The sequence below is a fragment of the Streptopelia decaocto genome (genome assembly GCF_964273445.1).
Source record: "Streptopelia decaocto genome assembly, chromosome: 13".
Lineage (NCBI taxonomy): Eukaryota > Metazoa > Chordata > Aves > Columbiformes > Columbidae > Streptopelia > Streptopelia decaocto.
In genome coordinates, this window is record NC_138668.1 from 5,606,369 (window position 1) to 5,629,159 (window position 22,791).

A 22,791-nucleotide genomic window follows, 5' to 3' on the forward strand; every position below is an offset into this window, starting at 1 on the left:
TATTTATTTATTTTTTTCTTTTTAATGTTATCCCAGTTCCTTCCATTTAAAAGTGGATGTTGTAATTACAGAGCGCAGAATCCCAGTTTTTAGAGATCTGTGACCACAATAAAGTGAATCCAGAAACCAGACGAGTGGTTTCATTTACTACCATTCCAGCTTATTTCCTCCCCCCACGACCGCTGTGCAATACTAAAGGCTTGGCAGCAACTGAAACCAGCTGTCAAAAATGTTTCTTACCCCCACACTTTTAAGCTAATGATGTTCTGAAATTAATGGTGCACTAGACTAATTCTGTCATCTCATTTTGATGGACTCAGCCTCTTGGTCTCTTGCAAGTGGCGTTTGACAACTTTTTTTCTTTGTTTTGAGGCAGCGAGCTAAGGAAGTGGATCCCCAGGTCCTGTAAATATTAATATATATACATTGAAAATACGTTGGTTTAGTCCTGAAGTGTTTACAGCTTTAATTGGGTTGGTATATTGTGGTTCACCAAACAAGCTTTCAGGCACGTAAGCCTGTAACTTTTAGGAGCATCATGTGCGAGACAGCAGCGGATGAGGCTTCCCGGAGCCGGGAGGTGACACCAGCATCGCGTGTCTGGTTGTCACATTGTGCTGGAAGTGGCCTCGGCCCCACGCTGGGCAGAGAAGAGGCGCAAACCTCGGTGGTGGTGCAGAAAGTGGCCTGTTGTGGCAAAAAGCTGAAGGAGCTGAGTTTGAATAGTTAAAAGAAAGGAAAAATTGGAAAGGGGACAAAGATCTCAGAGCGCATGAAGGCCGTGGAGGATGGGAAGTGGCTGTTCTCGGTGTTTGCTGTCTGCACGTGGACAGGACAAGAAGCTGTTGGTTTACATGGCAGAAAAAGAAGAGGCAGGTTAGATGTAAGGAAAGGCCTTCTGAATATATTATACATACGAAGGCACATTGGGCTGAACACGTGGAGAGGGAGATGGAGTCTCCATCACTGTCCGAGGTGATTCTCGCATGGTCAGTCCTGTCTTGGGGCAGGTGGATTTCCCACATTTTCTGTACTTCCATGCTTAGCCCTTTTTTCTTCCTCCCCAGTGGAATCCCTGGATTTATGGCAGGCAGCTCATCCAGCTTTCCCTGCCACTATATTTTGGAAGGGGGCTCTTTGCTCTGCCAGTTGTGTGTCTGTCAGATTCCCAGCTGCCGTCTGAGGTGATGGGATCTCCTGGGGAGATGGTTCCCTCCCTCCTCCTCTCTCTGGACAGGTACTGGAGGGATGACCGGGATGATTAATGTGTCCTGGTTCCATCCTTCACAGGGAAATGACACCTCATGGTGTAGCTTCTGCCTCGTTTCCATTGTGGAGAGCAGGTTTTGGAGCCATGTCTTGGCGGAGAATTGGAAATATGTCTGTACTACCCAAATAGCGTTTCCCCCATCCCAATTTATACAACCCAGACAACAAGAAATAATCATAATGAAGATGAAAGTTGACATCTGGGTTCACTTTCCCTCGAGGATGTTCTCCGTGGAGATCAGTGGGAGAAGCTGTTAGCACCAGATACAGCAGGGAATGATCCTGCCTCTGGAAATCAGTTTAGCTGGGAGGATCTTGTGGTGTTGGGCACTGCTGGGATGTGAGTGATGGGTAGGACTCATTTTTAATTTGTAAATTATAAATATAGATTTTTCTTAGTTTTCAATTTAATTATATATTTTAATTATAAACATAGATTTTCATGTTTTCCTAGTAAGCATCATTAGATTTAAAGGTATGAGTTCCTGTCACTGTTCAAATATTATTTACTAACAGATTCTACTTAGAAGCGTGTCATATTGTACAGACTTACCAGAGGAGTCCCTGTCCCAGACAACTGTTGCATTAAATGATCTGTGCAGTTATGGGGTAGATGAGCAGGTCTGTCCGATCTGCATTTCCTTCCCCTTGAGCAAATAGAAACCATAATCTTACGTGCTTTGCAAACAGAAAAAAAGGATGTTTAGGGAACCGGTCGTGTTCTCTGTTGGGTCGGCTCAGGAGGTCCCTGTTGGTTTGCGCAGTGATGCCCACGCCTGGGTTGGAGACTTTTGCAGATCCACATGTTCAAACCCGTCTCAGCTCCATGTATTTTCATCAGGAGTGATGTGCTTAAATGCTTAAACTGTGTTTTGTTATCAATTTTTGCTTTCCAGGAATATACTTGAGCTAGAATTAGTCAGCATGACGATGTGGTGAAAACAGTTTAACTCCAATGTTTGATGATGTTTATGATTCCCAGATGATACTCACAGCCTCTTGAAGTGTGACATGAAGTTTGTCCTCTGATGACAAGTCATGGCTAATTACATTGTTTCTCCAAGCAGGGAACAGAAATGACATCACGTTTTAATTGAATTTAGAAATTCCGAATGGAATATACTTTGAATTTGCGAAATTTCTGGTTTTGACAATGTGCAGCTCAAAAGTCACTCTGAAATCTGCCAAAAAGCCCCAAACCCACAAAATCAAACCCATGTTTTTAGTTGTCATTATCTGTGGGTAGTGTTTCAAATGGCAAGGCAGGCAGTAGGAGAAAAAATCCATTTTAAAAAGAAACACTTCTGTTTACTGTGTATAAGCAAGGAGGAGGACCTTGAAAAGCAAAAAAGGGTCATTAGGTTCCAAACTGCAACCTGAAGTCTGGGGGAATTGGGTACCTGCCTGTTTGTACCTATAACAAATAAAATCCCTGCAAGAAGCCCTGCTGCTTTTATGCATTTGGAGTGGGCCGTTTGGTTTGGTTTCCTTGGCATTTGTATCGCAGGCTTCTTCGGAGAAATAAATTCACAAGTGTTTGCCTGTCATCACATGACAAGTTACGGAGCTGAGATTGATGTAATCAGCAACAGACACACGTCAGAAAACTTAATGTGGTTCAGAAGAATACAATATTTTATTAATTCCTCATTTCGTGTGTGTCTCTGTGTGTGTTTTAAATGAGCCTCAGGGGGTTCTTAACTTCTGCCAAGGAGTAGGAATAATTCGTACAAGTTTGTGCTGAGCTGCACCACAACTGTGGTGGAGAACAGCGAAGTCAGGTTGCCCTTAATGACAGATATCTTCATAAAGAACCACTTTTATTAAGAAAGCTAAACCTGTTACATGTTTTAAAGTTATTACTCTCTGTACATCAGTAGCCCTCTATGAAATTGTTGTTAAATATGTAGTAAAATATTCAGATTGATGGATGATAGAACTATTGAAACTACCTGTGTATAAGTGTAAAATTTGCACACCTATTCAGGGCGTTTTCAGTAAGAGCAAATCTTTCTGAAAATCTCTGAAAGGCCTGGAGTATTTTCTTGGTTTGGGGTTCCATTTTTTTTTTATCTTTTTTGTTAGTGTATTGCAATGTGCTGCAGATACTAATAATAAAGCCCCGATGTGGGACTGAAGCAGTAATGGGAGTGAACACCAGCTGGTGAAGAGCAGCCCCTTAAAACTTAACCTTTGGGTTTTACTTCTAATAGGAATGGATAATCTTACTGAAAATCACTATGTTGTAGCTAAGGCTAAAGGTAATTTCAGTGAGAAGACCAGTTAATAAAGCAAGTTAAATGATGCACCAGATTGTGGCAAAAATTCACCTGAAAATGCTGCAGTGAGTGTGTGTTACTGTTCCTGAGGATGGAGGAGCATCGAGTGCCCAGCGCTCGGCTGGCATGGTGCTGGACTTTTCTGGGTTCAAAGGGGGAAAAATTAATGAATTTACTCTTCTTGCATTTCCTAGTAGCAGCAGTTTCTCATTTGGTGCCTTTAAGGTACATGTTGCATGCTTCAGGAGTGTTTCCATACCCCTTAACAGATATGTTTTGAATCTCATAACATGAGTTCGAAATAAAACTAACGTGAGGCATAGGTTCCTACAGTTGATCCACTGAGATGTTAATTGTTTTGCTTTTTCTTCATTTTGTTTTGCAGGTATTCCTTTGGTAAGTGAATAAAAATGAGAAAAAATCTGCAGTAATAATTAGTTGATGCATTTGTGGGTACGTAGCTTTTACATTACTCTAGCTTTCTCTTATCTTTCTCTGTCAAACGTTGAAGTTTCAGTTCTCTGTTCCCTGCTACTGATTTCTTTTTTCTGCCCGTATGCCCATAAGGAAGGGAAAACTGGTGTCAATTCTGTAAGTTGGGAGGGGAATTGGTGGAAGGGTTGGCTAAGTACCGATAGGATTGTTTGGAGGGTGACATTGAAGACAAGTAGTTAAATAAGCCTTAGGCCACCGAGCGAGGTCTGAGGGACATCCCTGGAGAGGGACCCCCCTCCTCCCGAATCACAGCTCCCTTTCCACTGTGAGTTTGTGTGAATGTCAAGAACCTCTTATTCCTATTATCTGCAGTTCCACTGGTGTGAGGCGCAGATATTATTCCCTTGGAGGTCTGGAAAGTTGGTTCGTGCTTTGTACAGGTTTGTGGTTTTTTTCAACATTAATTATTCCGACTCATGGCTGGAGTCTAAAAGTAAAGTTAGAAATTCCAGGAGAAAACATTTCACTCTGTGGAAATATTAGGAAAACTGCTAGTGTATTTCTGATGTTCTGGGCAGTGCTGCCATGGTGTGATGCCTTAAAACAGCCTCTTTGGTCGTGTCTTCTCCTCCCATCAGCCGGCTGCTCGCGCTGTGGGTGGAGGAGGATGATGCTGTGTCATTGCATGGATGAAAAGGGGATTCAAATTCCCAAGTTGTCACCAGCCAGTCACAAATAGAAATTTGGTTATTCTATTATAAACCATGAAAATAGTTAAAGTCCATTCACGTCAGTGTGTGACAGAAGCTTGCAAAAGTAATGACTGAGGATGCTGCTGCTTCAGGGAATTGCATCCATCGCCTCATTTACCAATTAATTGTTTTAATTGGTTGTAAGTGGACGTACTGTGTTAGCGCAGGTGGGATCACTGAGCTGGTGCTCACCAAGCGGAGAGGCAGAGGAGTGTGGAGAATTGAACCTGCACCTGTGTGTTTTGAGGTGATTCTTCTAAATAGAATGTGGATATTTGAGCCAGTAGGACTTTACAATACGAATCCACGCTTTGGTTGGGTTAGTGAGGACACCCAGCTTGGTTTTAACTCAAGTTGCTCATCTTCTGTGTATGTTTTCCGCTCTCACTGATGGTTGTAGAAAAACTGTTTTTTGCAAGTGATGTTTTATCTTCCTTTGGCCTTTCTTTATGTCCCAACTGGAAAGTGTGAGGATGACTGGAGTCCTTTGTACGCAGTAGGGTCTCTCCCTTCCTTGTTTTTGGCTTAAGGGCCACTTCTGAGTAAGATGAATGAGATGTAAATCTGGAGTTACTTTTGTTAGAATACAGGAAAACCACAATATTTTTGTTATAATATAGCTGAAACAACAACATTGTCATCCATTGCTGTAGAAGTACATTAAATATTGCTGAGCTCTGGAAGCCTTATTCTTTGGTAGCATCTACTTCAAAGCAAGATCTTACAAGAAAAGAAAATCCTGGAGAGATCTTTGTAAATACTGACAGTTTCCTATTCCCCTCCAGGAAATGTGCTTTTTTTGATACATCTTAGGATGGGTTTTGGTAGTCTCTATTAAAACTGCAGGCTGTCCCTATGAATTTTAAAGAACTCCGGAGTCTGGAAATAACAACAAGCTGTTAGGCCAAATGGGATCAACTGGTATTGCCACAGGTTCTGCTCTTTGCTCTTACTCCTGTCAGGTAACAGTTATTAAAAACACTCCTCACTTGAGGGAATGAGCTGTGAAACGGCCGTGCAAGAGCTTTCGCAGCCCAAAGCACCGGCCGCGTTGGACTATTTATCCTTGGAAGGTGAAGAGGTTCCCCGCAATGCAAATCCTGGAGCGGGTGCCAGCACTGTTCTGCAATTAGACGAGCTGTAATAACTTCTCAGCTTTATTTATTGTTATTCAGGTATAAATTGGGCTCTCGATGCAGTGTGGTGTGTTTCGGCGAGTTTGACATCGTGTTGCTCCCCCTGAAGGGCAGAGCTCGGGTGTGCGAGGTCCCTCTGGGAGGTGGACGCGGGGGCTGGATGATCCCTTTTCTCCCCGTTTTTGGCCGTGCAGGGCTCTGGTTGCTGAGCGGGGTCCATGCTCTGGTGGGGCTGCACGTCGGCTGGAGTACGCTGGGTCGCTTTGGTTGTGCTGAGCTGAGGCTGCGTGGCCTCTCGGGGATGGATGGATGGATGCACAGGATGGATGGATGGATGGAGCTCCTGCCTCTCCTCAGTGGAGAACACCTGCAGGGCCAGCAGCCAGGCTGTTCCTGGAGAGCTGAGCTTCCATGACAACTTCATCCTCTGCCTAAATCTCCTCCTTGAGCTTTGCTGTTCCAGGGGCTTCCCTCCATGGCCTTCTCTGTTGGAGCCCCTTTCTAGGTGCCTTGGTGACCTGTCTGTGCCACCACGGGCCAGCTGGCCCAGCTCAGAACCCCTGGTCCTGGCTCAGAAATGGTGGGTCCTCTCCTCCCTGAAGATTGCAGCTGTGGTGTCTGGACAAGAAAGAACCAGCAAGATCAACCTGTTATTTTATCCTTCTTTAAAATTAAGGACATATTTTCTTCTGGCTTAGAATGAGACCAAAGCTGCTTCAGCGGATTTGTGGTGTTGACAGCTTTGCTATTCCTGACCCTTTCTGAGCGAGGGTGCGCTCTCCTAGAGCAGTGGTTCCTGATGATGCTTCTGGCTGAGATACCTCCAAGGACGTGTTTTGTTCCAGTGGAAGCCTGATTTAATACAGTGATTTATTATCTTTCTTCTAACAGAGGCTTTGAAAGAGACGATGCTCTGTTGCAGGCGTTCTTGACCTCTTTCTTTTGTTCTGCCTTAATATTGTGTTCAGTAGCCCCAGACATTCAGAAGACAGTTTGACAGCCCGATGTGTGTCCTGAGATACTGTTTGAATGAGACGAGAGCGGGGAGCTAAGCAGAGCGCCAGGAAGGCTGCGAAGATCCCGGGAGTTGTAACCACAGTCTCTTTAGGGTGAAAATCCAGGTGTGGTGTGAGAAAATGATGCAACTGTCCAGGGAGATTCCGACTCCGCATCGTCACCTCTGTGGCCGTTGGATTCCTCTTGGAGCCGCAATCTGGATTCCCAGAAACGACAGAAATGCGTCTGTTTACCCTTCGGCTATCGATGGGATCATTAAACGGAAAGGATTGAGAAGCAGCTGATCTTATTTGACTCTTGATGCACAAAAGTGTCCTATTTGGAGCCAAAGCAAATGTTTCCTTGGGGACCGTTCCAGAGAACCTTGCTTTTGGACTCTTTGCAGGCCAACTGTACGGCCAGAATTAGAAGCACATTTTAAAAGTAAGAGCTTTTTTTTTCCACTTACAGTAAACTTTCTTGTTAATTTTGATACAGAGAGAAGACAATCACTGACTGTGAATTAAACTCCTAACTTTTTCCCATTGTCTGTAAACATGGAATAAGCAAGTAATCTAGTTTGTACCTATGCCTGCCCTCAAATTTCATATTGTATCCATCATCTCAGAATTTAAGATGAAGTGTGTTTTGATTAGAAGTAGAATAAAAAGTTGAGAGCTGAGTGTACGTAATTCTCCATTAGTTGTTAAATCCTCACTCTTTACTTCAATGCAAATTGTTCCGAGGAGGATTTTATTTTAAAAGGTCTTCGGGGATCTTGAATTTTAGATGTGAACTGACATAAAATGAAATGTTAGAGTGCACAGCTGGCGTTCTGGCTTTTGCTGTATGAGATTGAGATGTTTCTCCTCTGTTTCAAAGGAAGGGGCAAAGTTTTCATATTAGTTGCACTATATTGGTGAGCAGCGATGGTGGAAGAAAATGAAAGTAAGTTGAAAAGACCAAGATTAAACTAGTGCGGGTCCAAAGCTTAGTTCAAAAGTGTACTGGGATGGGGATGTGTCTGAACAGTGCCAAGAGCTGAGCCCTGGATTCCTGCAAATGTGTCTTTGTGGTGGGTGTGAGGGTCCCCACGTGCAAGAGAATTTGCTGGTGGAGATTTGCCGTTTTGCACGGCAGCACGTCGGTTTCACGGCAGCACCCAGTAGCATTTGTTCCTGTGGTTCCTTGCTCTACAGACAGCGTGTGGGACAGACACCGGCAGCAGGACCCAGGAGGTGGGTCGGGATGTGTTATTCCTGGAGAATTTTGGTGTGGCCGCAGCAGAAGAGCCCACGGAGCCGCTGCACGAGCATCCCTGAGCCCCTGGGAATCACCGTGTGGTTGAACACCCAGATGGCCGTCGGCTGCTATTTATTCATCCTCCCCCCAAGCCGAGATGGGAGGGATGGGGCTCCTCACCGACCGTTCCTGTTCCTGGCTAATATTGTGATCTGCTGTTCCTGTTTCTCGTGTAAGAATGGGAAACTTTTCTCTCTGTCTTATTAAATCTATTTTTCAAGCTGTCACTTAACCAGGTCTAGTGACAGAGTCGGATGTTTATGTGGCCCTGGACACTTGAACTCTGGTGTTTTCAATCACAACAGCACCTTTTGCCAGCCGTTGTGAATTAAATACTCCTCGTGACCTTTTACCCTCGCCGCTCTTAAATTCATGCTTTAAAAACAGCTTAATGAGGGGTTTACTGGCCCAATTGGAAGTTTTTATTAAAACCTATTAGTGTGCTAGAGTAGCCTGCCTGAAGGAAACGATTAGCCCAAAGCAACTAAACTCAGAGCTGGCCCTTAGCCACACCAGGTTTTCACTAAACTGTTTCCAGACCCACGTTAACCCCAACACTGCAGCTTGCATGGTATTCATATCCTCTGCTTTAATTTATAGCTTGTCTGATTCTCTCCCCAGCCTTTCTCCATGTTCACGAAAGCATTTTGTTTTAATGTAATTAGACCTGCGTTAAAGGGCAATGTGCCTTCGTTCAGGCCTGACTTGTTTGAGAACCTCAATTAAGTGGGAATGTTCCCCCCAAGTCCTCGGCTGCTGCTGCCCTATGGATGAGATGTGGAGCCTACCTGGAGAAAACCATGATGATCCTGGGATCCTGGTCCATCTTCCCCTGAGGAGCATCCCAGGACCAAGCTGGTGATGCAGCTGCATGGGTGGAACATGCTGGGGTTTGAAATGAAGCTGCATTATCCGGAGGACACAGACCTGAGGAAAACGTGCAGGAGCTGGAGGGTGGAAATCCCAGGTGGTGTCTGCCACTGACTTCCCGTTGGATCTTCGCTTGTTTGCTCTAAGTCCATGTTTTATGTTCCAAAGTGGGCCGGTGGTTCTTGCCCGTCTTAAAAAATAGACTTTGCAGTACTACTAAAGCCCTGTAGCCATTATCTTTGTGTTCTTGTCCTCATGTCTCTGTGCAGCTGAGAAAAGCAGCCCAGAGCTCCTGCTTGTTAAGAAAATTGCTGTAGCAAGTCCCATGCTTCAAAAGTTCTGAGCAACTAGCAATCTTGTAGGTGTTCCCTCCTCATCCATGTGCTTGGCTGCTCGTCCAGCTTTCCTGCGATGTCTCCTGAAACCACGAGGGCTTTGGAGAAGGGACTTAGTTATATTTTATATATGTATATATATATTTTAGCACAGTAGCTTGCCTATTTGTACATGTCTGCAACTCCTGAGCTGAGGGCATGAGCTAATACAAAACTTGTAAGCTGTATTTAATGTTTTGCTGGTGGTTTTCTTTGTTGTCCGGCTGCCGAAATGACCATCCATGTGTTAATGGTGCATCCCCAAAGTAATGATACGTCACCCAGGGAGTCACTGATGTATGTACTGAATGCATTTGACAGGTTTTATGATTTTCATTGCTAACCTGTAATGAGGGAAGGCAAGTTGAAGAAGGAGATGCAGACTCTTCCAAGACCTTGTTCTAGCCTGCAAAGAGGCTACATTCTCTCATAATAAGATTACATATAGTAAATATCAAAATTAATACGAAAAAAAAATGGGAATTGCTCATGTACCAACAAGGCTGCTGTTTGGGTCACAAAGGTTTAGGATCTGGGATGCATTTTGAGCATCATAAAGCACAAACCAAAAAGCAACTGGTTCTTTGCACCATGCACTTCCTGAGTGTCACCTCTTGTCTTTATTTTTACTGGCATATGGATGCACCAACCTTGGGAGGTACCTTTTAAAAAGAATGTTTAAGGAAAAATCTGCCATCAAAGTTATTACTGTAAAGTAGTGCCTTTGATTGCAGCAATTATGCAAATGATTTTAAGGGATAAAATACTTCTTACCAAGGACTGATGTAAATGGCGGTGCTAGAATGAGCACATAACTTCTTCCAACAAGATCTTTCCATGCAAGTAATTTTCTTCCAGCTGTTTGCCACATTGCCTGGATGTCGACCTGTGTAACCGATGACCGGCCTGCGGATGCGATTTTATTTTCTCTTAATACAGGAATGTAAGTGGGTGGAATGGGAACGCTGGTCTTGCAGAAACTGGGAAACCCTTTCCCTAAGCAAATTGTTTCTCCACAGCTCTTGCGACCGACTTTTGTCCTGGCTTTAATAAAAAGGAAACAAACAAAAATGCTTTTTGCAGGCAGAGGTTTCCTCCGAAAAAGGCGAGCTGGACTGGGTGACTAGCAAGAGTGGAGCTCTGCTGGATTTAGACTTGCATAAATGCACTGTCTAAATTAAACTAAATGAGATTTCTTCCAATATTAGTTTTAAAGCAGAGAAGTTGGATCCTTGTCTCCCGTAGTTTGGAAAGACATTGATCACAAGCATCTGTTGTTGGTGTGGCCAAGACACTTAGCTCCTGTCTGTGGTGCTTAGGCTGAGCTTTTAGCTCTTGGTGGAGCAGAAGTGCAGCACTGCACTGTGCATGGCGCCAGTTATGAGGAGGTTTACAGTTTTGGTTAAAATTAGTCCCAAAAATTGTCAAAGGTTGGTTGCTGCCTTGACTCTGCACTAGGATCAGATGCTCTCGCCAGGTAGAGCTGCAATGCCCCATTTGGCTGGAGCAGGTGTAGTCATTTGCAATTCTAATCATAGCTTTTGTTTTTGCAAATCTGTGGGCAAATAGCAAGGGTATTGTATTCAAAGCTTTGTAACCTCTACATTTCCTCCTGAAATGTGTTTTCCCCTTCTGGGTGCTTTCCCTCCGTTACGGGAAAGGTTTAAATGTGCTTGCTGTAATTGTATTAATGTCTGCTTAGATTTTTATGCTTTTGACAAGACTCTTAACAAGAGAAAATTTATATATGTGGGTATTTATTTTAAATCTGGCCATCTTTGCGCTTGGAGAAAGACAATGCAGTTTGATTAACTTTAATTGCTATAAGTAGGTAGGAGTGCACCTATTCACAGATACACCTGAACGGTTTGTTACCGGCGCTGAGTTCACTTGCGTGCGCTATAAAACCAGCACTTGTTCTCCTGGCGTTAGTGTCTCTGTTATCTGCTGTCCTGAGCTTAAGCTGGATTTCTCTTAAGCCTTTCTGTAAATCTTGTTTGTGCAGTGTTCCCGCTTGCGGCTTCCTGTGCGAAAGTGAAAACAAAACGGGGGTTAATGAAAGTGCCAGCTCACTTCTTTAAAAAGAAATTAAAAGAAATTGGGAAGCAGGCAGGTCTGAGCACTCTGACCCTGCTCACGTTGTGTATTACCCGCAGTTGTACCGACTGCTGGGACTTGTTGCTTCTCCCTCTTTCGCTTTTTCCTATTTAATTGCACAAAAGCATGAATTCTCCCCCTGCGAAAGTGGAGCAAAGTCTTTCAGCAAGGCCAGCCTTGTACAATAGCCGCAAAATTGTTCTGTAAATACTACACTATGCAATTATTCTTTCCTTTTGCTCTAGTTTTACAAATGGAACTCAGACAACTGTTTGAAATAGCATTTTTTTCAAGTATTTAGGCAATTGCGGAGGACATTTTGTGTCCTCACCTCATTTATGGGTTACTGCTGGTTTTCCCGCTTCCGAGCGGTCCCTCCTGGCCGTGGTGCTCACCTGTGTCACCGCGGGTGACGGATCTGAGCGTGATTCTGTGAGCCTGTTGCTGCCGAGCAGGAGTAACAACACCCATGTTGTCCCCAGAATATCTGCTGCTTGTCATAAATGCCAAGAGTCAGCACAGCCCATGTACTTGGCTTTACCCTGTAGAAAGCAGGCAGCTCTAGGGAGTAAAAGCATAAAACGCCTCGAAAGTGGGAGACAGGCAATAAAGTTGTTTCTGATTTTTAGTGAGAAAGACAAGTTGGGGAGAATCCAGTGAAAACAGTGGATCAGCTCCACGGCAGCGCTGGCTTCAACAGCCTGAGACTGCTCAGCACGGCGCTGCTTAAATTCATTGCGGTACCGCCAGGCGTTTGATGGGAGGAGGATGAGAGACGGGCAGGATTGTTTCAAGCCATGTTTCTATCAAAAGGGCAAGTCTGGCATGGGAGAGCAAGTTTTATTTTTATTTTTCTATTTTTCTGAAGTTAAATAAACCTTGATGTGCAGAATAACCCCTGAATAATAATAATAAACCAAAGGACATTCAAGGAACTGCTGCTGTTTTTATTTTTCATTAACCACACTGTCATTTCTTACATGCATTTGATTTATCAGTCTGGTTAACCATTCAAATGACCTGATGTGCATCACATGAAAGTTTTATGGCAGTTATTTATAGAGGAAGATTACAGCTCTGAATGTAAAGTTTTGGAGCATCGTTCGTAGGGATGGTGGGTCATGTTGGCTGTTCCTCAGGTGTATGATAGAATTATAATACAAATTTAAGGGTTGAGGTCTTGGGACTGGGCAGCAAAACAAAGTTGTGTGTGGAGCTCTGAGGAAGGTCAGTGAGAATATGTGTTCCTAAGGAACCCAACTCTACTGGGTTATTCTTCATCCTTCCTGTATTCTGGAGTTGATCCAGAGTGTGGGAGTTTGAGTGGAAGTCCATTGGCTTTTGGATGCTTTCCATCAGGGGTGTTTGATGAACAGCAATGCCCTGCAATTTGGGTCAGGTTAGAGGGGCTAGATCTTGTTTTCTGTGTTAATAAGTCATAGTATGTAAAAAGCAATTAGTCTGGAGAATCATCAGCAGAACTGCACCATCCCCTGAATGTCTCTGTGCAAAATCCCACCAGCTGAGCCGCAGGTGTGGAGGCAGCAGTGACAGCATCGCGATGGAGATGGGAGGAGGACGAACACTTTGGTGTTCCTGCCCATTCGCATTTGGTACTGACTTTTTTTGGCCATGCATTTAAAGCCATTATGCATTTTTTTGGCCATGCGTTAAAATCCAGTGACATGACCAATAAAACAAAGGGCCAGTTCCAGTACATGTATCCTAGTGTGCTCTCATCTATTCTTTTCATCTCCTTTTTCTTTTTGGGAGGAGTGATGTGTAGGATTTTTTTTTTTCTTAAGTCATCTTTTTAAGGGTATTTGATATATAGCTGCTGAGGGCTAAAGAGATTAATGTATTTCTGCTGGCAGAGTCCCTTTTTGAGGCATGTGCGCATCTTCACAAGTCTGTGTTTTGAAGTTTATTGCATTTTCTGTGTTCATTCATAAAGAGTGGTGGAAGTCCCGGCATTGGGTAATGGAGCGAGAGCCAGAGGTCAAGTTTGATCTTCCTCTAAGTGCCGGACGCCTTGATCTCCCCGGGCAGGGACCGGGCTGTCACTCCTCATTGCCTTCGCAGAAATTGCTGCAAAAGTGAGTAACCACATGAATGGAGCCGTCTATGGATTTCTTCTGAACGTTCCTTTGTCCAAAAATGTTGTTTCCTCGAAATGGAGATTATTCGTGGGAGTGCACCGGTTTGGACAGATTTCTGGATCGGGAAAACGAAGTCAACGTTTTTGAAATTGTTGCAAGTCTTTTTGTCTTGCCATCTTTAAATTAGAGAAAAGTGTGTTACGGTTCAGAGAGATTTGGAGAACAGTTGCACTTATTAGAGCAGAAAGTGTGTTTGCATTAGGGTGTTTGTGCGCGCAGAACAAGGGAACTGTGCAGCACCTCAGAGCAGAATCAAGATCAAATCTGTAGGCTTAGGAACAACCAGAAACACCACATTTCCTTGCCTGTGCCTGGATTTAAATGTGAGCAAGCTGCCTGAATTGTGTGAAGAAAATGTTTAATGACTTATCCTCATTTCAAACCTGTGTCTTTGTAAACTTCATGGGATTTGGCTGCTTCCTTGAGCATCGTCTGAACTTCGCATGGAAGTTGAAGCTGATGGGTCTGCGTGCGCTTCAGCACACAGCTGAGCGGGGGCCGTGTTTTCTCAGATACTGTACTAGTGCTTGGGTATTCCAGTTTTAATTATCATTTTTGGTTTAAGGAGAACGCTACCTAGCCAAATACTTCTGACCGCCCCCTCATTGCGTCCACCATGTTCCCTTAAACTCTTAAAAAATTTGAATCATTTATTTATTTTTAGTCTGGCGAAATAATTTTCTCATGGGTTTCTTTTCCGTTTCTAAACTGGGCGAAACCGCAGCGTTAAGCCATCCTCTTCCCAGTCCTATATAGGAAGTGAGCGGGAGCCAAGGTACATATTTTATGTTAGTCAAAAGAGATAAGTGTCAGGATTTCAAAGTAAATTCCACCCTGCAGTTTCCAGTGCTGAAATCTCTCCTGTACCTTGGCTATCGTGTCTTGATTCAGAGCAGTTGGTGCTTTTATTGCAACTCTCTTGCATTTTAATATTCTTTTGTGTGGGGAGGTGCCTGTACGTGTGCCAAAATTATCCGTCCAGGTCATAGTTACTCTAGGAAAACCTTTGAATGGCAGGAGAAAATACAAATAGCAGAGCCAGAGAGGGCGCCGGCCAGGAGGAAGAGGAAGGTTGTGTGATGCTGTGATTTATCATCAGAAAGAATAAATGCAGCTCCTCTCCTTGCTCAGTGGAAGGTGGTCGGTCCCTGAGGGTCTGTGCCTGGTGTGGGGAGACGGACAAGCCTGGGCTGTATTAACTGCATCTTCCACGTCCTTTTCCCTCGACATCATGTGTGGATGGGGCTTTCTCCAAGGTGCTTTCGGACCTTCATGTAAACCAAAAGGCTGCTACTTGATTAAGGCACAGTGCCTAAAATAACAGTGCTTTATTTTAGCAGCAGGGTTTTGATATCTATCCTATGCTTCCAGGCTATTAGGTGATTAAACCACCATTAAAACTTGATTAAACAGCCCAGGTTTGGGTGGAGCAGGTAGCCGAGGCGTGGAGGTTTGTGAGGTTACTTCTTGATTTGCCATCTATTCCGAACATTTATCGGGGAGGAGATACGGGGTATTTTTCTGTTTTGCTTTGTGTCCAACCTGTTCTGGGTCATGTCCAACTCAGCAACTAACCTGGAGCTCGGCTGGAAGACCTATGGGATGGAACCCTTTGCTTGTGCGAGTAGGATAGAAAGGAATTCCGAGGGTTAGGCTGAGGTTTAGCTCTGCACAAGAATTGCTCAGCTCGGGGCTGGCCGCATCCCCATGTGGGGACGGCTTCCAGGGATGGCTGGGAAATGGTAAATGCAGGAATAAGTCCTGCAGCTCCAGCCTGCTCGGCTGTCACCACCCAAGATATGGACTTTATTTTCTGCAGATAGGGACTTTATTTTCTTTGCTTCTCTGCAAAGGAGGGGTTGGGGCTGGCACAGGGTGGCTGCACTTGCGGGCAGTGGAGATCTGCCCGGGAGCTTAGCTGTTGTACCCAGGGGAAAAGTCAGCCTGAAATTCTCCAAAAATAGGGTGGCACTTCTGCGTGGGAGGGGTGAGAGAGCAAGGATGATGCCCCAAAATAGGGTGATTGGCGGGGGGGGGGGATAAACAAGCTGTGTAATAAATAAGCCATGAGCAATCTGGGTGCAGGGGAGAGAGGAGACGTCAGGAAGGCTCCTCATGGGGAAGGGAGCAATGGGAAAGGTGAAGGATGAGGGGGTAGGAGCCGATGGGGAAATCGTTCTTGTCGCTTGTTTGGGATTGCTGAGGTAACGCTGTTCTTTTGGAACAGAGCTGGCGCACGTGGCAGAGCTCGGTTCCCCCGTGTGACGTCTCTGCTCGGCCCCGCAGCTGCGCAGGGGCTGTCACCAGCGCGCTGCACAGACTGTTGTTGTCACCAGTTGTCACGGGGCAAACGCTGCCAGGATGTATATGTATATGTATAAATATATATATATATATAAAAATATATATATATATATTTTTTTCTTTTTCCAAGGCAGTTTGGTAAACGGAAGGGCCAGATTCCAGGTGTAAATCTGGCATGGTGTCAGTGCAGTTGGATCTCCCGCAGGGAAGCACAGCACAGAGCTGGCATGCTGGGCTGCTCCGCTTCCCTTGGAGACACCAAAAAATTACCCAGAGGGTCCTCTGTATTTAACTGATAAATGTATTACATTCTCATTTACATGGCTTACTTCTTAGTAAGACCTCTTCTGGCTTATTCAGCTTTTAAAACAGATGTTCCTGGCAGCTAATGGCCAGGGAAAGGAAGAGGAGAACACTTTAAAATCAGGATTCGATGCATTAGGTGACACGCGTTAAATTCGAGCTTCAGAAAATCCAGCTCCAGGAATTGGTGTTTATTTGGAAATGTGTGTCGCTTCATCCCGAGGCTTCAGCAGGAGGTTGACCCACCTGGGGCCGGCCGGGGAATTGTCCCAAACGCCGGTGGCAGAGGTGGGAGCAGCCATGGGAGCATCGCCCGGGCAGGGGCCGGTGTGGAGCAGCATCGCCCCATGGCCATTTCCACCCTCCTGTGTGTCTCAGGCACAGCACCGAGATCTTTGTCCTAAAAGGCTCCAGGATTTCCAGCTGTGGTGGTTGCGGAGCCCTTGGGAAGGCAGTTGGAGGGATTTCAGCGCTGTCTTGCCCGTGTCCTTGCTGCAGAGCCAAGGAGGTTCCATCTGCAATGTCATTATGGGCATTAAAACTCACCCCCAGATACAGGAGCGAACCAGAGCTCGGAGCAAAGATAAATCCACGTCCTCGGGGGTTTCTCGTGGGTCTTGCGGTCGGTGCGGCGGCTCCTCGTGCGTCGCGGTGCGGCGCAGCTCGTCGGGTCGGATCCTCGCTCTCGTTTCGCGGTGCTGTCAGCCCGCAGTGCAGCTCAGACGGTGACTTCATCCGCATATTTATTTATTTTTAAAAGAAAGTAGCTCGATGCCTGGATTTCAGCCTGCAGGAACATGGAGAGCTCTGCAATCTGTGCACTGAAAAGAGTATATAGATAGTTAAGCAGGGGAATTTGGCCAAGACTTTCTGGCACGCAGCTTAGACAGTTAGAATAATTTATTATAATATTTTCCCATCTGTTTGTTATTATTAAATATGAAGTACTGATGTTGCACAATCTTACCTTTTGGATTTATGTCTAGAAGAAATCAGTGTACGTTTTTATTGAATACCTTTTAACTCTAACTTACAGTTACCAACAGCGTTTTGAACTTCTCCTCTGTGAGTTTAAAGTAAGATTACATTAAAAAACTCCTGACACATGCCACTCTTCAAGGGTCAGCACTTTCTCTTTGGAAAATTATCCTGTACATGAATATCTTTCTCACATGTTTTATTTCACTCCTAAATCCCAGGCTGCCAGCAGCTTCTTTTCCTATGTGAGTTGTCGTGAAACAAAGTGGTCACTTTTGCAGCCGTGTCCCCCAACTGAGCAATATTACGTTTATTAGAGAGAAGAGTCATTTATTTGGTAGAAAACTTTACTGCGCACAGTAACATTTAAAAATTGGCTGCTTTATAGGCTAATTATTTTAACAAATAACGCGGATGCTCTAGAATTGCTTTGGGTTCCTTTACCACATTTCAAGTGGTTTTTAAATGATACATTTTCTCTCCCTTCCATGCAGGGCTGTGCTGGCTGAGCGCATCGCGGGCTCCGGTGGGTGATAAATCACCGGGGGAAGCGGTGCTGGTGTTCGGGTCCCTTCACACGTGTTTCCAGTTTTTCAGAGTTTCAGCCCCCAACTTTACTGACAAGTTTCCCATTAATGGTTGAAAGTTCGCATCAAGGACTGGATGCTTGTTTTTATCGATAAAAATAAGGCATTCTTTGAGCAACTCTTTTAGAGCTGTTTCCATTCACTTACAATTTCAGCATTAAAGCAGTTGCAGGATATTTTCCCCCGCTTTGGGGTATTGATAACCATTTATATGGAAATTCCCCAAGCGGTTCCTGCTATTTTGCATTTCCAGGTTGGCTTTACTTTGAATGCTTAACGAACTACACGCTCCCTTGCTGGATCGCTCTTTGTTCTGGGGCACACGCGTTTTCAGCCTGAATTAATAACGCTGTAGAGTGAGGACAGAAAAGCCAGTGATTAATTCATATGGTTCATTTTATGCACTGAAGTCATTTGGATTTCTTTACAGCGGGGAGAGCCGAGCGGGTGTACGAGGCTTGTGGTGTTGGGACATATGTGAATAGCTGTTTAATATCAGTTGTCACTATCCCGTGTGATTTTTTTTTAATGTGGTTGATTTCAGTGGTTTATATGAAAACGTAAAAAGCCGCTTCTTCAAATTAGAAGCAAAAATTCTAATTATATGCTACAGAATATCCTCGCAAGTGAATTTTGATGTCACACGCGTGGGAAACCCACCACCCAGGTTGCCGGCAGCAGAACCGTGTCTGGCTGCGAGGGGCGAAGGAGAAGCTCGCTGTACGCTGCTGTGTTATCATTTAACTGCTGAATCCTTCCAACTGGCAGCTTCTCAGCAGAACTCGGGGGATATTTGTGGGAAAACGTGCTGCTTTTCTTCTCCCCTCTTTTACCAGGAAGGCTTTTGCAGCTGGGCGCAGGGGGATCGTTCTGGAGTTGCTGTAGGTAGATGTTTGCCGGGATGCCCAACAGAAAAACGTGATGCAGGACCTGTGGGAGGGGCGGGAGAGTGATTTTGTTGGGGTGACCTGGATCAGGACTGTGAACAGAGGTTGCACGAGCGGCAGGAGATGAACCGGCCGTGCAAACCCTTTGCTCAGCACCGCTGGGCTGTGACCCGGCTGCTCTGCATCCTATGGAATCTGTACCCAAAATCTGTGGTCACAGACAGTGCAAAATTCCTGCTCTGAACATCTCCAAGAATTAATTTGCAAACAGTTTTATAGCAGAAGCGATAAGTAGTAAATGTTTGTGGAGAACTCTATGGAGTAGGGAAAGGGCTGACGCTTTTAAAAGTGAGTTTCTAGGAAAAAAAAAAAAGCGTTGCCAGTTGACTAGTTGGACAATTTAAAATGAAGGATTGCATCCTGTGAGTGCGGTGACGGGGTTTCTTGTTTGTTTGTTATTGTGTTTTTTGAATGATCTCCTGGCTAGAGGAGAGGAAAGATGGGACTGGATTTAGGGTTGTATTCATTGCTGGTTTTTTGTTACTGACTACAGGATGTAGACAGGAATAAAAATAGAATTGTAAGGCTTAAAATATTAACTGTTGCTTTGTAATGTAGCTGTGTCAGAAGCTTCAGGATTCCTCCATCCCTTTCCCTGGCCCTGTGGATGCAGCAGCAGTTCTCCAGACTCTGCAGCTGGGGGTGCAAACCCGGGGACAGAAATAACAAGTGGACTTGATTCTCTGTCAAGGGAAATTGGTTTGATGGATGGAGGAGAAAACAAGAAATGAAGATCCCTGCAGTTCTAAACCTGCTGATGTGCCGGTGCCGCGGGAGCAGGTCTGTGTCGCTTTGGTCCCGGGTGTGGTGGCATCAGAATTATAGTGAGAGCCACCGGGCCCAAAGGACGTGAGGAAGGAATTGTTGTCCCTGAGGGTGGTGAGAGCCTGGCCCAGGTTGCCCAGAGAGGTGGTGGATGAACCATCCCTGAGACATCCCAGGCCAGGCTGGACGGGGCTCTGAGCAACCTGAGCTGGTGAAGATGTCCCTGCTCATGGCAGGGGGGGCACTGGGGGAGCTGGGAAGGTCCCTTCAACCCAAACCATTCTATGACACAGGACAGGAGGTAAACTGAGGCACCGGCACAGCCTGAAGCAGATTGTGGAAGACCAGAGGCTTCCCGACACATGTTTAGTCTCGCGTAGTCAGTTCTGCAGAGCGCAATTATGTAGTTACTTTGCCGTGGGTAAATATAGATTTCAGCTAACATGAGTTAGGAGTGGATGTTGTAATTTTTCGGAACGTATATATCTGTTTTAATTTCCTTTCCAAGATTTTCTTGATCGCTCCCTTGGTATTTCTCCCATCAAATGATTCTCTTGACAGTTGAGCGTGACAGCTCAGGTCTCTTCAAGAACATTTGCTCCTGTCCCGGGTGAATTTGGGCTTGGAAACCGCATTGGAGGGGACGGTGAGGACGGGTCAGCAGAGCAGCCGGTTCTGTGGCAGCAAAATTGGAAAATGAAATGTTTGCCCACGATTGTTTTTAGGCACCAAACTGACTGGTTTTAGGGCTCAGGTTTGTAATCACTCTTCTTTGCCCTCTGTGTTGCTTTTGCTGAGTATCTTGGTAAAGAAACAATTGTGTTTACATAGACTGTTGTTTATCCTTTTAATAACTGTGCTCTGCTCTATTACTGTTTATAAATTGTTTCTTACCCGAATAATTCTGTTTAGCCAGATTTAGCAGCAAAGTGTGGAAAAAGGAAACACAAAGTACATGGTGTTTTGTGTGCAGTGGTTCAGGACGGGTTAAGGAACAACACTGCAATGCTGTTTAATTTACTGTGGTAATTATAAACCTTAATAGATGCCAACCGTGTGCTGCTCATGTTTATACGTGAGCAATGACTCTGTGTTCAGACTCAGGGCTCCACCTTTGCCAAAAGGCTAAAGAATAGTTTTGCTTTTATTTTTTTTTAAGAGTATAAAATTAATATCTAAGCTGGCATTTTTGCCATGTTTGAGGTTGAATTCTGTCTCCTTGGGAGCCGAGCATGGATCTTCAGGGAGTTTCCTTTCACAAAAATATTCTTTGGAGGAATATTTTTATTTTTATATTTTGTTAGCATGTATATTGACTGTTCAATAGTAGGCAACAGTATTGCAAAATAGCCAGAAAAGAAAAATATACATTCTTTTCCAAGTGTTGGGGAAGATTAGGCAAATAAGAGTAATTTATCCCAGCTGGCATTCTCAACCATAAAACGAATGTGCAGTGTTTTCCAAAAAATAGGGTGGCTCATAACTTCCAGGAATTGAGAACCTTGTTTTTCTTCAGGCAATATTAGCAGTGATCATTCTCATAGAAGATGTGCAGTTAATGCCAGTTAACTGCGGCTGTGTCGTTAACAATATACTTGATCTGGTAGTTCTTAAGTCCTGGAAGCCCTAGGTTATCTGTGGAACTTCTACTGGTGGATATCAGAGCAAAGATACAAGTCCTCTGAAATAGAAAGTGCTTATGAAAACACATATAAAGTGGTCTGTTTTCCTCTAGTTTCAATGTCTTCAAGAAAAAAAAAGGAGGTTACTAAGGAATTTGTGCTCATGCAGAAACAAACTCAACTTTGGACGTGTCCTTGTTACTTCTGTGGTAAGAAATGTTGAGGTTGTTTTGGAAGTTTTCCTCCTCTCCTTCCCTCATTGTTTTCCTTTGTGGTTGCATCTTTGTGTTGGAGCACACTAGGTTCATCAGGGTAAGACCCGTTTTCAGGCACAGGAAATAAAAAGACCGAGAAATGGTAATTTATTGTGCCCTTCAGGCGAATAGGAGTTAAATATTTGGAATATATTAATGCTGAATGCTTAGTGTTGCTAGGTCTAATTTCCACTGAGGAGAAGCGTGTTCGTATTTATTTTAAACCAATAGAGCAAAGCCAGGTTGTTGCTGCGGGTGCTTCGCTCGCAGGGTGCTGACACCTGTTGGAATTTTGGCAACGGGAGGTGGGCAGGTACCCCGTGGCCACTGTCACCACCACTGACACCCACCCTCACAAAACCAGGAGGGTTTGGGGTCAGACAGCGGGTTTTGGGGTCACATCTGCCTGTCCGTGCTCGGGGTGGTGACAGGGACCCCACATTGCCAGGGGTGGCTCGTCGGGGCATCCCGAACCCCCCTGGCCACCCCCGTGGCCACCGGAGCCCTTTACCGCGTCCCCAGCCCCAAAACCTGCCATTTGGCCACGTCACCTCTCCGGCCGCTATTCCTGAGGATTCCTTCTTTGTACAAAGTGGATTTCAGGGTTTCTTCTGGAACCGTCACAAACAGTTAAACCAGCTAAACCCGCAGCTGTCAAAATAAATAACCCTGCTTTGTGTTGCTTTATCTTTTTGTTTTCTTACCACTCTGGAACTTGCTTATTCCTAAAAATGGAATCCACGGTAATTGTCCCAGCTGCCGGTTCAGATCTGTACGGGTGTCTGTCTCCGGCTCTCTTGCCAGCGTCTGAGATTTTGAAGTTTAACAAGTAATATCTACACATGTGGCGAGGAAACATAGCGAATGGCACGTTAATAAGAGCAACGCTGAATGAGCGCCACATCTGGCCGTTCCTCAACAGAAACCTGATTTATATTTACCTTTTTTATCAGCTAAAGTACAAATTTATATTTTAGATGCATATTATAATGAGGTATTTACTCTCGTTATTTTGTAGGTTGTAAGCTGAGCTGCTTTCTGCTGGTGTTTGACACGGTGGAAGCTGTTCTGGATGAGTAGAGGGCAAGTAAAATATTAGGGCAGTCTGAGAAAAGAGCTTAAAGAAATGACCTGAGATCTTAAGACTCCTGCAATTATTTTTCTGTCTCCTCTCAGTGTATCCTGGTGAAGACTGATGGATATTTTGATCATGACGGCGAATTTCTGTGGTAGAGGGAAAAGGCAAAATTAGGGCAATGTTTGGGGCTGCCTTGTGGCAGGAAAAATATATATAAAATGTTATGATTTTGACATGCTCCTTAATAATTGTGCCTGTTTCTGGGGGATGAGGTGGAGAGGTCA

At 44.7% G+C, this 22,791-nt stretch overlaps 1 protein-coding gene across 1 annotated transcript in view; it reads left to right on the top strand.

The window, feature by feature from the left end:
- The window catches only part of LMF1 (lipase maturation factor 1), a gene marked incomplete at its 5' end in the record, with an annotated part of 179,673 nt that overhangs the window by 20,765 nt on the left and 136,117 nt on the right, over positions 1–22,791 (top strand). The window contains one exon of the mRNA XM_082064404.1: positions 3,934–3,944. Coding sequence (XP_081920530.1) covers positions 3,934–3,944 — 11 coding nt within the window. The remainder of the gene's footprint in view (positions 1–3,933; positions 3,945–22,791) is intronic.